Below are 16,178 nucleotides of genomic sequence, written 5' to 3'. Positions count from 1 at the left end.
TACTTCCTGTTTCCTCATCCCTACCCCAATATGGGCTCCAAAGGCAGGTGGCAGGGCCTGGGAGCTGGGGCTGCTGCTCATTAGGCCCTAGCCTTGGGCAGGGGACTAGGCAGGCACAAGCAGGGTGTGAGGCCTTGTCAGAAAGGAAGGGCTGTGGGATGCTCTCCACAGCCACTGTGGTGCTGCCTGCCTGGGCCTGATGATGCCGACACCTGGCACCCCCAAGGCCCATATCCCAAGTGTGGGTGTGTGCTGGTGCATCTGAGGAACACCCCTGGGTGTGGCATGTGGGTCCTTGGGTTTGGGTTTTGTGTGTACATCTCCAGGTTGTATCTCTAGGGTGTGTTGCTTCTGTGCTCATGAGTTGCTAGGCTGTGTTTCTCTGGGTATGCGTGTGATATCTCCCAGCATCTGAGTGTGTGCTGTGGGTGTCTGTGTGTGTATGTCTGGTGTGTTGTGCTTTGGGTGTGTGCGTGTGTATATGTATGGGGGAGTATGAATTGCAGGCACAAATTCAGGTGTGCAAATGTTGCAATGCCGCTTTCTTTTTTGAGATGGAGTCTTGCTCTGTCTCCCAGACTGGAGTGCAGTGGCGCAATCTCGGCTCCCTGCAACCTCTGCCTCCTGGATCCAAGAGATTCTCCTGCCTCAGCCTCCCGAATAGCTGAGATTATAGGGGCCTGCCACCACACCCAAATAATTTTTGTATTCTTAGTTGAGACAAGGTTTCACCATGTTGGCCAGGCTGGTCTTGAACCCCTGACCTCAGGTGATCCACCCGCCTCAGCCTCCCAAAGTGCTGGGATTACAGGCATGAGCCACTGCACCCAGCCACAATGCTGTTTTCTTTAAATGACATTACATTGAATCTGTCCCCTCACCCCTCCTGTGGGCGGCAGACAAGCTCTGTACCTCTAGGGCTCCCAGTCTAGCCCCTTTCAGGCATCTTGCCCAGGGCAAGGCATGAGAGGCGTCCTTGTGGTGTGGAGCCCACAGCCTGGACTGAGAAGCACTGTCCTAGCCTTCATGGTCTCTTGGCCTGCAGGGACTCTGCCATCATTGGCCCATATGCAGGTGGAGGAATCTTACAGGCTGGGAGCTCAGCCTCCTGGGTGAGGACCCTGCCTGCCTGAAGCCCCACATGCCATCCATGAGCTCCTCCTGGGGCTGAGCAGGAGCAGAGCACAGACTCCTCCTCGGAGTGCTCCCAGGCAGCCGACCCTGTTCTTATCTCAGGGCATCGCCCCCGCTTTGTGAGTCTGCCCCCACTGCTTACCTCTGAGAATATCAGGAGTCTCTGGCTGTGTGTGGGGGCTCCAAGGTTTGTTCCTCTATGCCTGTGATGCTGGGGTGTTTGGGGGGGCTCCACATTTGGAGGCTCAGCCCTGCACCTTCAGCACTGTCTGGGCTGGGACAGCAGCAGCTCTGCTGCAGGTGGCAGGGTGACCTCTCAGCTTGGGCGGGGGAGCTGGGAGCTGCCAGAAGTGGGGTGGGGATGGGGCAGAAGTGAAGCACTGAGAAGAAACCAATGCAAGAAGCAGCACTGGCCATTTATTGTGACAGATATGGCCCATGGACCTGAAGTACCCTCCACCGTGGTCCCAAACCGAATGACCTTCGCCCTCAGGGACTTATCACACCTGCACACAGTTGTGCTTTAGGAGCTGAGAGGAGTTCTGCCAGGGAACCACAAGGACCTCAAAGTCACAGCGCAGCTTCTGTACAGAGAATATAGGGGAGAAGGAGGGGTGAGCCCAGCCTCGACCTGTCTCCTCCCAATAGCCAGCCCTCTGCCTGCCAGGCCAGTCCAGGGCAAGAGAAGGGCAATCACTGACCCAACGGATGTCAAGCCACATGGCCGGGACTAGATGCCAGATCTTGGTAGCCAACTTCCCCATTCCCCGAGGAAGCCCCAGCTTCCTTTCTGCACCCCATCTTGGCCCAGAGGCTGACTCATCCAGAAGGCCGACAGGTTCAGCCAGACATCTAGACATCTGCATGTCCAGCCAAACCAGTTCAGGCTGGACAACCTGAGTGCCTGAGGCTCTGGGGAGGGCTGGGGCTGGAGGAGCCCAGCTGTTACCTCCTGCTGCGTCCCAGCCGCCAGGGGGCAGGTGGTGAGGTCGACGTTGTCTCCAGCGACCCTGGTCTTGCGGCAGTCAGTGCTCCCCATCTCCATCGTCAGGAAGTACTTGATGCCGGCCACCAGCTGGGGACATAGGGTAGGGGCAGGTCGGGGGTCTTAACCCTTGATCCTCACTTCTCACCTCCCAGCATATTCTCCTGTTGCCCCCAGGCACTCAGGTGGGGAGAGAGAGGGAAGGGATGATTCAGACCTGGGGTCGCGGGTGGTGGAAGTTCTGGTGGGTGTGGAGGGTGGAGAGGCCTGGAGGCTGAGCCCCACCAGCAGCCTAGGCAGACATCAGACATGCCCCACCTGGGGAACTGCCCACTGTCCCCATCTGCCTTCCTTCTCCCAGATCCACCCCATCAGGGCAGAGACTAGGACCAGGCAAGCCAGGAAGGCAGGTAGTGCAATACAGGATTGAATGATGTCTTTCCTTGAAATTTAGATGGTTGCCCATTGTGGAGTTTTGGCATTAATTCGATTTTTTAAATATTGCATGAAAACATCCCGGTAGCGCTTTGGGGCCCCCTCCATGCAAGCCCAGGCAGCGCCTGTGGCTTCCCCCGCCTGGGCCAGTATCCCCTGCCAGCACCCCGCCCGCCGCACCTGGCTCTGCGCCTTGATGATGTGCGTGTCTCGGAAGTAGTAGAGGCTGTTGCTGCCCATGTTGTAACTGGCCACGGCCGCCTGCGCCGCCTTCTGCACCTGCGGGTCGTCGGGCGACAGGTCTTGGCGTTCTCCCACCATGCGCTCCTGCGGCCGGGCCCGGGCGTCGCGGGGCAGCGCCAGGAGGCAGAATGCGACCAAGGCCAGGCCCAGCGCCAGCGGGAGGCTCGAACGCGCCATGGCCGTCAGTGCCATCGGAGCCATCAGAGCCGTGAGTGCGGAGCCCGTGGCCGCGCAGCTTTTACCTGCTGGGCCGCCCCACCCAACGCCCGCAGTGCGCCCCCGCGGCCCGGAGCTGGGGCGGGGCTCGAAGTTGCCGGTTTCCGGGGTCCTGCGAGGTTCAGGGAGCCCAGGAGGTCGAGGGGGCGGCGCGCACCCGCGTGCCAAGACGCTTCCCTGCCCTCCGGGACACACCTGGCCCAGGGAGGGAGAGGACGACGAAGGTCCCCAGCAACAAGTGCCAGTAGAGGGACGGTTCACGGGAGGGCTGTTCAGAATGAACTACCAACCGCAGCTCTTCATGGGCCCTTACTGTTGCCACTATTTCCTAGCTGTGTGACCTCGGAGAAGTCACTTAACCACTCGCTGCCTCAGTTTCCTCTTCTGTACAATGGGTGTTGTGAGGATTCAGTGAGCTGAAACAGGTGAAGTTCTTAGAAGAGGCCTGGTGCTGTATAAACAGCAGGTGAGTAGGACACATTACTGCTCAGCGCTGCCTGACAACCTTCCTGGAGCGCGAGTGACTAATGTTTCCACCTGGCCAGGTGCCTAGGCATGCTTGTAATTCCAGCACTTTGAGAGTCCGAGGTGGGAGGACTACTTGAGCCAGGGAGTTCAAGGCTGCAGTGAGTCGCAATCTCACCACTGCACTCCAGCCTGGGCCACAGAGCTAGATGCTGATTCAAAAAAAAAAAAAGAGGGCCGGGTGTGAGGGCTCACGCTTGTAATCCCAGCACTTTGGGAGGCTGGGGCAGGCAGATCACTTGAGGTCAGGATTTCAAAACCAGTCTGGCCAACATGGTGAAACCCCCTCTCTACTAAAAGTACAAAAATTAGCTGGGCGTGGAGGTGCACACCTGTAATCCCAGCTACTCAGAAGGCTGAGGCAGGAGACTTGCTTGAACCTGGGAGGCGGAGGTTGCAGTGAGCCGAGAGGGCGCCGCTGCGCTCTAGCCTGGGTGACAGAGAGAGATTCTGTCTCAAAAAAAAAAAAGTCTCCACTTTACAGAGAAGGGAAAATGGATTTGCCCAGAGACACTGGTGGAAAATAAATGGTGACACTGGTTTCGGTGTGCTGGCAGTCTAAGTCAAATCTGTGATCTTAAACCAGACTGAGCCCAAAGGACACAAACTGCCCAGAAGGAGGGGGTGTCAGCCATGTCAGGTCTGCCATCTTACCACATGGCTTTGGGCAAGTCCCTCAGCCTCCCAGACAGAGCCTCTGTGTCCTCCTCTGAAAGACACCTTATCTCCTAAGTTTGTTCTGATATTGATGTTTCGAATCTGGCTCTCCTGTAGATACAGTGAGCATGTGCTGGAGGTACCAGCAAACAAGGCCCATGACTGTGTTTTTAAAGTTTTAAAGACTCCAATAATTGCCAGGCACGGTAGCTCATGCCTGTAATCCCAGCACTTTGGGAGGCCAAGGTGGGCAGATCATTTGAGGACAGGAGTTCGAGACTAGCCTGGCCAACATGGTGAAACCCCATTGTAGCCCGCACGGACCTAGGGGGACTGAACAAAGCCAGGCAAACGCGGGAATAAAAGACAAGAGACAAAAGAGTATTTGGAAGAAGTGGTCAGGGGGCACCTTGCCTCTAGTGGACAAGGGCCCTGAGCTTTACCCAGCCCTCTGTATTTATTAGGCAAAAGAGATAGCAAGAAAGGGGGGATGTTTGTCGGGTATGTCAGGTAGTTGTCAGTCAGCCATTTGTCCCATAGCAGGCTTTCCAGACTGCATCCTTTGAACAATAGGCGCTAATTTTCTCAGTAGATAACTTGAAGGAGCACAATGCAAGGGAGTGAGGCCCTCAGCAAACCTTTTGGTGGCAGGATGTGGGAGTTTGCCCACATCCTGCATTCGTGATAAACAGTTTGCTGTTTGATCATATAGCCTTCAGTGGAATGCCGAGTTGGTCACGATCTCTTTGGCCTTTTTGGCTCCCAACACCCCATCTGTACTAAAAATACAAAAATTAGTTGGGTGTGGTGGTGCACACCTGTAGTCTCAGCTACTTGGGAGGCTGAGGTGGGTGAATCACTTGAACCCGGGAGGCAGAGGTTGCAGTGAGCTGAGACCACGCCACTGCACTCCAGACTGGGTGACAGAGCAAGACTCCATCTTAAAAAAAAAGACTCCAATAATTAATAGATCAGGGTGGTGATCTGTTAATCATGTGGTGATCAATTAATCACACAGTAGCTCACACCTGTAATCCCAGGACTTCGGGAGTCAGAAGCAGGAGGATCACTTGAGGCCAGGAGTTTGAGACTAGCCTGGGCAACATAGTGAGCCCTCATCTCTACCAAAAAATCTAAAATAAATTAGCTGTGCATGGTGGTGCACGCCTGTGGTCCCAGCTACTTGGGAGGCTGAGGTGGGAGGATTACTAGAGTCTGGGAGGTTGAGGCTGCAGTGAGCAGTGATAGTGCCACTGCACTCCACCTGGGTGACAGAGCAAGACCCTGTCTCAAAAAAAAAAAAAAAAAAAAAAAAAAAAAAAAAAAAAAAACAGATGAAAAGCAGTGTTGAAGTAGTCAACGCAGGAAAAGTCTGGATTTTGTTGAAAAAAAATTTCTGTATGTGTGACAGAGCTTTGTCAGCCAGGCTAGAGTGTAGTGGCACTATCATAGCTCACTATACCTCAACTTCCTGGCTTCAAGCAATCCTCCCATCTCAGCCTCCCAAGTAGCTGGAACCACAGGTGCATGCCCCCATACCTGGTTAATTTTTTTCACACCTGGCTAATTCTTAAATTTTTTTGTAGAGATGGGGGTCTCACTATAGTGCCCAGGTGGGTCTCGAATGCCTGGCCTCAAGAGATCATGAGATCCTCCCGCCTCAGCTTCCCAAAGCGCTGGGATTATAGGCAGGCCTTGCTGGAATTATTTGTCTGCATTTTAGAGTTCACTGTAGTTTGTACTTGTAATTCCATGTTGCTGGGGGGCAGAGGCTTATTGTCCCTGGGCCACTAAGATCTTGCAGTGCTTAGAGAGCCTCCAGGGGCTTCACTGGGGCTTGGAAGAGGTGCTAGGTCACAGTACGTAAAGAGCAGCTGGCAGCCCTCACTGTGATGGATATTGTGTATAGGCATCGAGTGTGTCACCCTCCCTTCCTGATTCTGGGCCTTAGAATTCCAGGACCACAAAAGGAAGTGATTTCCCACACAGAGACCTAGACCAGAGCAGTCACTCACTGCCCAGGGCAGCTGCCAGCCTGCTACCTGCCTCACTTCCTCAGCCCAGCTGTGGAAAACCAACTCTGCCATCTTCCTGGGATTCCAAGGAACCGTCACAAGTTCCTGGTGGCCTCGGGTCTCTGGCTTAAAGGGACAGACTCCAGTTTGTGGAAGTGCTGGCCAAGCTTGAGTTGATCAGGAGGATGATGCCTGGCCAGGACTCTGAGCTGAGAGCCTGGGAGGGGTAGAGGAAGAGGCCCAGGATTGTGCCACAGGGGCGAAGTGGGAGAGGCAGCTCCCCTAGGCCTGCCGTCTCATCACTTGGAGCTTAGCCATAGCCACAGGTACCTCCAACACTCTCTCAAAAACTAGCCAAGGCCTGTCTGCGACTCGACTCACCAAGGGCACTCACCCCACCTGCCACTGCTTTGTGCTGATGCCAAGGACTCTTTTGCAGTACAACCTAGCAATTTCCGAGCACTTTTCACCCACTAATTCTCACAAGCACCCTGAGAGAGTGCACATTATCCTCACTTTGCAGATGAAAAAGTTAATCAGAGAGGTCGGGACACTTGTATAAGGTCACACAGCTAGAATTGGTATCTTGGTGAGAAAAGGTGGGGGGTGGGGTTAACAATGATAAGAGCTCTTGCTGTGTGCCAGGCCTTGCGCCAGGGATTCAATATATGTTCTTTCTTTCCCATAGCAGCTCTGCAGAGGCAATGATTATTACCTCTTCCTACAAGGAGGAAATGGGAGGTCAAAGGGGAAGGGTAGTGGTGGGTGCCGGTCAAATGTACTGGCCACAGGGCACAGCCTCCAGTTTTGCAGTGGCCCAGACATCCCAACCCAGGTTGTCCACAGCACCTCTCTCTTGCCCCTGGCCTGATGGGTAGAAATGCCCAGGGCAGGCTCTTGACATCTCCTTCCCTCTGGGATCAGGCCCTCCAAGGCCTTGGCGCTTCCCCCAGAACCCTCTTCCTTGAACCTTCAGTTGGGCAGAAGATATTGCCCTCCCCCAGGGCTCTGCAGTTCCATATCCTGAAAAGGCGATCTTTCGGCAAGGAAACCTGTAATCCAACAGGGATTAAAGCTCCCCCCTGGGGAGACGCGCTCCTAAGCGCTGCTGATTCACTGGTTGAATCGTCACAACCCTGCACCAGCGGGCAAGGAGGCTGTAGCTCAGGGGAGTGAAGCAACTTGCTCCAGATTGCATGGGGAGCAAAGGCCCAGAATCGGGCCTGGCTGGCTCTTCAAGGCTGCCACCAGTCAAGGTTGGGAGTGACAGGAAAGAGCCCTGGGCCCTGCAGGGAGGGGCCAGCCTGGAAGGGGATCAGCCGTCACAAGCACCTGCTGGGAGCCTCCCATGCTCAGCAGGCTCCCGTGGGGCAGGACTTGTGGTGGTCCAGGTAGCCTCCCCTTACTTCCTTTCTGGGGGCAGTAGGAGCCCTTCGGGACCCCGGAGTGCATGGGCTGTGTTCACACCAGGTTCTAGGCTGGCTCTGAGCACTCATGACTAGATCGGCTGAGGGATGTCAAGCTCTGGCTGGGTGTGAGGGCATGGGGGCACGGGGTCAGTATTTGCTGATTTCCGGGCCCACCCATGTCCCAGGCTAGCGGATGGCCAGGCATGCCCTGTTGGGCACCATGGGCTGACACTTAGACAACCTGACTCCCACCCCTCACCACCAGGTCTGCTTTCTGCGCCAGTATTCCAAGCTGTGGTCCCTTTGTCCTGCTGGCTGAGTCGGGCTGGATCTGAGAAGCCACACTGTCACAAGATACATTCTAGATACCCTTTGTCTACTGCCGTCCCAGGACAGAGCCAAGAACTTGTGTGGGATGCAATATGGAGTCCTGATAAAGGGTTTGTGGTCTGCCACCTGGTGTATGCATTGCCTGCACCCCAAAGGAGAGGTGAGAAGGCAGGTTCAAGCCCCTTCTAAGGCAAAGCCTGTGGGTGAGCTGGGAAAGGCAGATGACAAGGAAATAAAGCAGACAGCATGAGCTCCAGGCTTCCAGCAGGCTCCCAGTGCCAGAGTCAGGCGAGGCCAAATCAGGAGGCCAGTGTGGGCAGGAGCCCAGGCAAGGGCTTCATGGAGGAGGAGGGAGTCTCCATGACCTCACAGAGCACCAGCAACAATCTGGCAGCATCAGGGCTGAGGTGTGGGTGAGGCCAGGGCCCTACAAAGTCCCCACCTAAGCACACCAGGCCTCCGACAGCATCATAACATGAGGGTCAAGGCTGAGGGGACTTATCCAGGAAGACATCAGAAACAGTATGAAACTCAAGAGAGAGCCCTCGTGACCTCAGCCAGGCCTCAGACCAGCAGCCTCCCAGGAAGCGGCAGGAAGCACATGCTAGGCCCTGCTGCAGCCACCCAGTGTCCCTTTCAGGCTGGGCCACTCGCACCTCCCGGTCCCAGCCTTGCCCAGAACTCTCATCCCTACAAATAACAATTTAGTTTCTGACCTATCACATGGTCGTTCCAGCCTCAGGGCTTTATTTTTGGTTTTCCTTTTATATTTTTATTGTTCTGAGATGTAGCTAATACACAGAAAAGGGTGCAAAACACTCTTTTGGTCAATGCCTGTACCACCACCCCACAGGCCAGAAACACAGGTCAGGGTAGGCCAAGCCTACCCTTAAGCTCTTCCACATCCTCCCCCAAAGATAATCACTGTAGACTTTTTCCTTTACCATTTACCATAATCATTTCCTTTGTTTTCCTTATAGTTTTACCATCTATGTAGGAATTCCTACCAATTTGTTTGGCTTCATTTGCTATTGAGATTTGTGTTGTACACAGCTATCATTTGATCATTTTCACCTCTGTTCAGTGCCCGGTGGCATGAATGTGTATTTATCTACTCTAGCATTAACAGCTGCTAGTGTTGCTCCCAACATTGCAGCTGCGAACTCACCTCGGTCCTGCTGCAGGTGTTGGGGAACTTTCTTCAAAGCAGTCCTGAGAGCGGAACTGCTTGGTCACAGGGTGTGTCAGTTTTACTAAATAACACCCAACTGTTTTCCCAAATTGTTTAGACCAATTTATACTCCCACCAGCTGGGTATCAGTTCCTGTTGCTTCACTATCTCATCAATACTTGGTATTGTCCAACTTAAAAGTGTTTGCAAGTCAGATGGGTGTTAATGGCATGTGATGTCTTACTACTAGCAATATGGAGCACCTTTCCTGTGCTTATTTACTGGGAGGGAAACTTCTTCTGTGGCTATCTTAGGTCTTCTACCTATTTTTCTGTTGTGCTGTTTTTTCTTTTTTTTTTTTTCGAGACAGAGTTTCATTCTTGTCACCCTGCCTTGTCAAGTACAATGGCATGATCTTGGCTGACTGCAACCTCTGCCTCCCAAATTCGATTCTCCTGCCTTAGCCTCCTGAGTAGCTGGGATTACAGGCGTGCACCACCACACCCAGCTAATTTTGTGTATTTTTGGTAGAGATGGGGTTTCATCATGTTGGCCAGGCTGGTCTTGAACTCCTGACCTCAGGTGATCCACCCACCTCGGCCTCTGAAAGTGCTGGGATTACAGACGTGAGCCATCACGCCCAGCCAGTCCACCTTTTTCTTGATTACAGTTGTATTTGTGCTACGGAAATACTCCTTTGTTGTTTATACTGCTGCAAATATCCTTTCCCTACAACCACCTCATTTTCCAAGTGGGAAAACTGAGACTCAGAGAGGATAAGCCACATGACCAAGGAACACATGGCCCGGTCCATGCGTTCCCAAGCTAGTTCTGAGTTCCAGTCTGGCTACTTCCCAGGAGCAAGTTCACAGGCAAATTAGCCTCTCTGAGCCTCAAGTTTCCTCACCTGTAAAAGAGAAAATAATTATTATTGTGAAAGAAAAAAATGTTTGCAAAGATTTTAGCTTCAAGCCTGGTTCTTACTAAGCGTTCAAGACATAATAGGGCTGGCCGCGTATGGTGGCTCACACCTATAGTCATAGCGCTTAGGGAGGCTTAAGGATCGCTTAAGGCCAGCCTGGGTAACACAGAAGGGCCATCTCTATTAAGTTAAAAAGTAAACAAAAAGAACAGGACTAAAATGTACTGAGGTGTACTCCCCTCACATCTTTCCAGCTGTGATGCCTGTGCTCCTTCTCCTACCTAAGAGATCACGGAAGATGGCAAGCGCCCTGCCCACCCTTGCCGAGGCCAGGAGAGCAGATGATATGATGACTGGCAGGTGAACTCTCACCCACATCTGGCCCACCCTGTCTGGTACCTCTGACTCCCACTGACTTTTCCACCACGTGCTGCCTAGCCCAGCTGTTGACTTAACTGACATCTGGAGCACAGTCCATCTGGCTCCCAGGAAAAGATCCACCCACACCCTCTCCCACATCGCTCGGAGATTGAGACACAAGTCATCTGCCTGAGGCCTACATGGCTAGGGTGACTGCCCTCTGGGAGTGGAAGGGAAGCTGCCAGTTTCGGTCTCTACTGATAAGGAATGAGAGAGACATGGTCCATCCCTGGAGGAGAGGCAACTCCCAGCCCACTTGCTTTTCAGTGCACAAAGCCCAGTCATGAAAGCCACTGACTTTATTGATCTAAAAAACTTTACAAGGACAGTGACTGTTCTGCCCAAAAAGGAGCCAAATGGTATCAAACGGACTGAAAGTGAGGGTCGGGGGTGAGGGACGGGGCCAGGACTCCATTCAGGAAAGCTGGTAACTGTCACCAGGAAACTGGCAAGGGAAAAAGGGCGGGGGAGGCATGCAAGAGCGAGAATCCAAAAAAGTTGAAATGGTTAGGGGAGAAAACTCCCAGAAGACCCTGGAGTACGTCGGAGGCGAGTACGACAACAGCAATCATCTTTTCCTTCGTAGAGGGCAGGGGAGGAGTCCCTACTCGGCTGCAAACTCTGGATGAGGGCTGGGGATTGAGAGCTTCCCAGAGAGGATCACAAGAAGGCGTCGCACCACTCTCGAAGGCATCCGAAGCAGTCCCGGGACTGCTTGGCGTTGGCGCCGCACGTGTCTTTCAGCCATTCCCGGAAGAGGTCTTCATCTTTCTTTAGCACCAGAAACTGGCCAAGGACAACATAGGCCTTGTCAAAGCCCCTCTCCTCCAGCTTCTTGCCCAGGACTTCACCAATCCCAGCCAGGCTCCCCACTGGCTTCTCCCCCATGGGCTCTGCCACGAAGTCTCGGTGCTTTTGGGAGGTTGTCATCTTGATCAGGCTTAATCGGCAGCTTCAGTTCCCCTAACGGTTCCTCCCGCCACCCTGCCGCTCCCGCGGATCTGATTTTTCATTTTTAAAATTGCTTAAACTACAGAATATTTATCAAATTGATTTTATGTTAGAAATGAATACATATGCTTCCTAATTACAGGACCATATTTATCAGTCTGTTTTTATTATATATATGTATGTATGTGTGTATGTGTGTGTGTATATATACATATATTTTTAAAAAAAATTTTTTTTTGGACACAGTCTTGCTCTGTTGCCCAGGCTGGAGTGCAATGGTGTAATCTTGGCTCACTGCAACCTCCGCCTCCCAGGCTCAAGTGATTCTCCTGCTTCAGTCTCCGGAGTAGCTGGGATTACAGGCATGCGCCACCATGCCCGGTTAACTTTGTATTTTTAGTAGAGATGAGAGTCCTCCATGTTGGTGAGGCTGGTCTCAAACTCCCAACCTCAGGTGATCCACCCTCCTCAGCCTCCCAAAGTGCTGAGATTACAGGCATGAGCCACCATGCCCAGCCTACTATTTATATCTTATCAATTCTTTAGGTGTCCAACTTCTTTCCTGCATTATGCTGTTTCCTTTATCTTTTTGGTTTTCAACCCTGTCTGCAACTTATAGTCACTTGGGGAGTTTCTCTAAAAAATGCCCAGGTCCAGTCCCTGTATTCAATCATCTGAGAAAGGGCATTTGTATATGTAATTATTTAAGTATTCAATGTCTTACCTTCTTGTTGGACTGTTTCATGAAAAGTAAGGCCTGTGTCCCCAGTGCCTAGTACAGTGCCTTTGCTATAGCTGTTTAATAATTGTTAAATGACTACTTCTATTTGTGACATATTTTAATTTTGTATCAGAAAGAGATGGAACTATTCTTTTGCAGAAAAACCAAGAGAATATTTAATCTCTCTATTGGAACGACTGAGAATTGCAAAAGTAACAGGCGTAGCATTTCCTTTCTTTATGGATAACTCTAANCACGCGCCGCACCCTGCCCCCTCCCCGCAGCGCGGCCAAGCTCTCCCCCAGGGCCCGCCACAGCGCCTGCGGCCCCTCTCCTCCCCTTCTCCCCGCAATCCCTCTGGCCTCCAGCCAGGGCCCTGCTCCGCGGCTCGCGCTCACCGGCAGCTTCAGTTCCCCTAACGGTTCCTCCCGCCACCCTGCCGCTCCCGCGGATACGTCAAGCCACTAGAACTTTCTTCCACTTCCGCTTCCGGGTCGCCTCAGCCGCCTTTAAAAAAAAAAAAAAACTTTCCACGTTGGGCCCTTCTAGCCAGTTAGAGCTATAGAGTTGAGGCGCCACGGACCTCGACGGCGTCCTTAGTAGGCGCTCCTTTTCGGTTCTTCGCGGGAAGCCCTGTCTTCTAAGGTCTCGCTCCTCGAGCAGTTCTGAGGGAGAGAGGCCTCCAGGGAGAGAACTTCCTTTCTGTGCTGCCCGGACCCGGAACTCAAGGACTTAGGCTTGACCGACCTGGCGTGGGGAAGAGTTAGAAGACGGACAAGGGAGGGGACGGGTGGCCGGGAGGCCTCTGAGACAGCGCCGGAAGACGGTTTTCGGAGGGATTCGACTCAGACTCACGTCGCACTCCTCGCAGTGGGACCGGTGGGAACGGGGAACGCTGGAGACCTGATTTCGAGGTGACGCTGCCGTCGCGGCCGCCGGCAAGTTCCTTTACTGTGTTTTCTTGGCTCAGCCTTGAAGTGAGTCGTGGACGATCCTCTCTCAGCGTCCAGCCTGGACAGCGGGGTTGCTCCGGCAGCGTTCCTGGGAGCCCAGGGCCAGAGACTGAGTGTGGGTGTTTCTCTGAGGGTCTTTTCTCCGGGATAGACAGGGAGGAGGAAGGAGAACGGCAACTAGAGATGACAGTGTTTCCTTCGGAAACCATCAGTCTTAAGGGTACTGGCCCTCGTCTTCTAAGTACGCAAGTCAGAAAAATGCAGATGTCGCAGACAAGCCTGCTCACCTCAACCTTTAATTAACTAGTTCCTGGCTTGGACCGTCACGGTGGCCACCTAATTTGTCTCCGGCTGTAGTGTGTTGCCAGACTCAACTTCTCTGTTGTGTGACTATGCCACACTTGGGGTGTACAAGCGTGTTGAGAAAGATACGGTTTATTTCAAACTCCTTCCAGAGAGGTTGTCAGGATGATTTCTCTGGAACATGCCTATAGTTTTATATTGCACCAGCACGTAAGATTGTAGAAGTTACTTTTTTTTTTTTTTTTTGAAACGGAGTCTCACTCTGTCGCCCAGGCTGGAGTGCAGTGGCACGATCTTGGCTCACTCTAAGCTCCGCCTCCCGGGTTCACGCCATTCTCCTGCCTCAGCCTCTCAAGTAGCTGGGACTACAGGCGTCCGCCACCACGCCCGGCTAATTTTTTGTATTTTTAGTGGAGACGGGGTTTCACCGTGTTAGGATGGTTTGGATCTCTTGACCTCGTGATTCGCCCGCCTCGGCCTCCCAAAGTGCTGGGATTACAGGCGTGAGCCACCGCTCCCTGCTGGAGTTACTTTTACATGACATGCACTGTATTGTCCCATTCTGTAACAGTGCTGAGTTAGCTGTTATTTTTCTGGGACCTAGAGAAGTTGAATAGTTAGGAAATACACGAAGGTAGGATTTGAATCCAGGCAGTTAGACTTCAGAGCCCATGTTCTTAACCAAGACACCGTGTCACCCCTCAGTAAAAGGCCCCTCCCCATCTTCAGAACAGTCCTGGGTTCTGAGCCTGCCATCCAAGGAACTCAGGAGGAGGAGTTGACAGTCTCTTCATTCCTAACCACTCTGGGACAACTTCAGCATGTCTCAGGCCACCAAGAGGAAGCATGTGGTGAAGGAGGTGCTGGGGGAGCACATCGTGCCCTCCGACCAGCAGCAGATTGTCAGGGTGAGTGGCTTTGGGCACAAGCTGCTCTGCTCCCCACCCCTCCAGCCCTGGAGGGCCCCTGGGATGGTGGCAGGGTGCGCGTGGCTGAGAGAGTGTTTGACCAATGAGACTGATTCTTGGTCTCTCCTGAACCAGGTACTCAGGACCCCAGGGAACAATCTGCATGAGGTGGAGACAGCCCAAGGGCAGCGCTTCCTGGTGAGCATGCCCTCCAAATACCGCAAGAACATCTGGATCAAGAGAGGTGAGAGGATCACTCCTGTAATCCCAGCACTTTGAGAGGCTGAGGTGGGAGGATCGCTTGAGACCATCCTGGGCAGCATAATGAGACCTTGTCTCTACAAAAAGTAAAAAATTAGTTGGGCACGTGCCTGTGATCCCAGCTACTCGGGAGGCTGAGGCCTGAGAATCACTTGAGCCTGGGAGGTGGTGGCTGCAGTCAGCTATGATCATGCTATTGCACTCCAGCCTGGGCAACAGAGCAAGACCCTGTCTCAAAAAAAAAAAAAAAGAAAAAAAGAGAGGGAGATGAGAGAGGCAGCCCTCTCTAGGAGATAGAACCACTTCCTATAGCTTTGGCTTTCCTTATTGCAGGCAGACCTGACTTTGCCTTTTCTCTTCTTACCTACAGGGGACTTTCTCATTGTTGACCCCATTGAAGAGGGAGAAAAGGTGAAGGCTGAGATCTCGTTTGTGCTCTGCAAGGACCACGTGCGCTCCCTGCAGAAGGAGGGCTTTTGGTAGGTGGTCCCCTTGATCACTGACTCTGGCTTCTGAAGGCATTGCTTTCCTAGCTTGGGAATTAGGGGAGGGAAGGTCATGGCATCCCAGGCAGAGACAGCTGGAAACAGCTCTTTTGTGAGAAATTGATTTGTCCTCCCTGACTTTGCTCATCTCTTGGCATAGGCCTGAGGCCTTCTCTGAAGTGGCTGAGAAACACAACAACAGGAACAGGTGAGGAACAAGCCTTGCGGTGGGGCACATGGAAAATGGGGGGTTCATGCTTTGGTGCCTTGAGGGAAAAATAGAGCCTTTTTTCCTCCTTACATAGGGTATCTGTTGAGCGCTCCTACGTATGTGGTACATAGTTATGAATGTGGCTTGAAGGTCAGATTCTCTGGGTTAAAATCCTGACTTTGCCACTTAAAGCTGAATGACTTTAAGCACGTCATTTAATTCCTTCAAACTCTATTTTCCTTATATATAAAATGGGAGCGTTGTGAGGATTAAAGAAGTGGATGGCTTGTAAAATTGCTTAGTGCAGCATCTGGTGTGTGATGCGGGTTCATTAAGCATTAGTTGGTGGTCATAGAATTATTATTCCTGACTGAAACAAATGGCTGTGGCACACGTTTGGGGAGTGGGTTCAGTCTTTAGCCTGTTTCTCTAGCCAAGTTTCCCCACTGTTTGCTCTGTCTCTGTCCCTTGTTTTAGTCTTTAAAGGGTGCTGTAGGGCCCTGACTGCTGGGCCGGATGGTCCTCCTTTTTTTGGAACTCCTTGATTGTAGATCTGGTTTTCTCAGAAGGTGCTGGGCTAACTCTGCTCTCTTCCCTTCGTGCAGACAAACTCAACCAGAACTCCCAGCTGAGCCACAGTTATCAGGAGAGGAGTCCAGCTCAGAAGATGATTCTGACCTGTTTGTTAACACAAACCGCAGACAGTATCATGAGAGTGAGGAGGAGAGCGAAGAGGAGGAGGCCGCCTGAGACTCCAGGATCCACTTTTCCACTTGCTCAGGGACTGGCCCCTGGCTCATCTGGGCTTGGACATTCCCAGGGTGCTCTGCAGATCTTCACCCCGGGTGAGGACAAAGCAGGGCCCCTCTCTGAACTGATGTTTTGATTAGGAGAATTAAACCCCTGGTGGGTTGGTGACTTGT

The 16,178-nt window shown here is 52.6% G+C and overlaps 3 protein-coding genes across 4 annotated transcripts; 1 reads left to right on the top strand and 2 right to left on the bottom strand.

Annotated features, from left to right (window-relative positions):
* Nucleotides 1-1,529: 1,529 nt before the first annotated feature.
* Nucleotides 1,530-3,534, bottom strand: CST6 (cystatin E/M). Its single transcript, XM_017857322.1, has 3 exons — nt 2,735-3,534; nt 2,084-2,209; nt 1,530-1,718 (listed from the first exon to the last, which is right to left on the bottom strand). The coding sequence occupies exons 1-3, from the start codon at nt 2,996-2,998 to the stop codon at nt 1,635-1,637; spliced, it is 474 nt and encodes a 157-aa protein (XP_017712811.1). The 5' UTR covers nt 2,999-3,534; the 3' UTR covers nt 1,530-1,634.
* Nucleotides 3,535-10,743: 7,209 nt separating this feature from the next.
* On the bottom strand, nt 10,744-12,605 carry BANF1 (barrier to autointegration nuclear assembly factor 1). Its single transcript, XM_017857321.1, has 2 exons — nt 12,588-12,605; nt 10,744-11,463 (listed from the first exon to the last, which is right to left on the bottom strand). The coding sequence occupies exon 2, from the start codon at nt 11,390-11,392 to the stop codon at nt 11,123-11,125; it is 270 nt and encodes an 89-aa protein (XP_017712810.1). The 5' UTR covers nt 11,393-11,463; nt 12,588-12,605; the 3' UTR covers nt 10,744-11,122.
* A 46-nt stretch (nt 12,606-12,651) lies between these two features.
* EIF1AD (eukaryotic translation initiation factor 1A domain containing) lies at nt 12,652-16,178 on the top strand. Of its 2 annotated transcripts, none has more exons than XM_017857318.1 (6): nt 12,652-13,072; nt 14,120-14,298; nt 14,434-14,542; nt 14,930-15,038; nt 15,205-15,252; nt 15,861-16,178. In XM_017857318.1, exons 2-6 carry the CDS (start codon nt 14,212-14,214, stop codon nt 16,003-16,005), a joined length of 498 nt encoding a protein of 165 aa, XP_017712807.1. In that variant the 5' UTR covers nt 12,652-13,072; nt 14,120-14,211; the 3' UTR covers nt 16,006-16,178. The 2 variants fall into 2 exon arrangements, with proteins under 2 accessions (XP_017712807.1, XP_017712806.1); XM_017857317.1 differs by having other exon boundaries at nt 12,652-13,202.

The sequence above is a fragment of the Rhinopithecus bieti genome, unplaced genomic scaffold (genome assembly GCF_001698545.2).
Source record: "Rhinopithecus bieti isolate Rb0 unplaced genomic scaffold, ASM169854v2 scaffold_44159, whole genome shotgun sequence".
Classification (NCBI taxonomy): Eukaryota; Metazoa; Chordata; class Mammalia; order Primates; family Cercopithecidae; genus Rhinopithecus; species Rhinopithecus bieti.
This window is presented reverse-complemented; position numbering and strand designations above follow the sequence as displayed.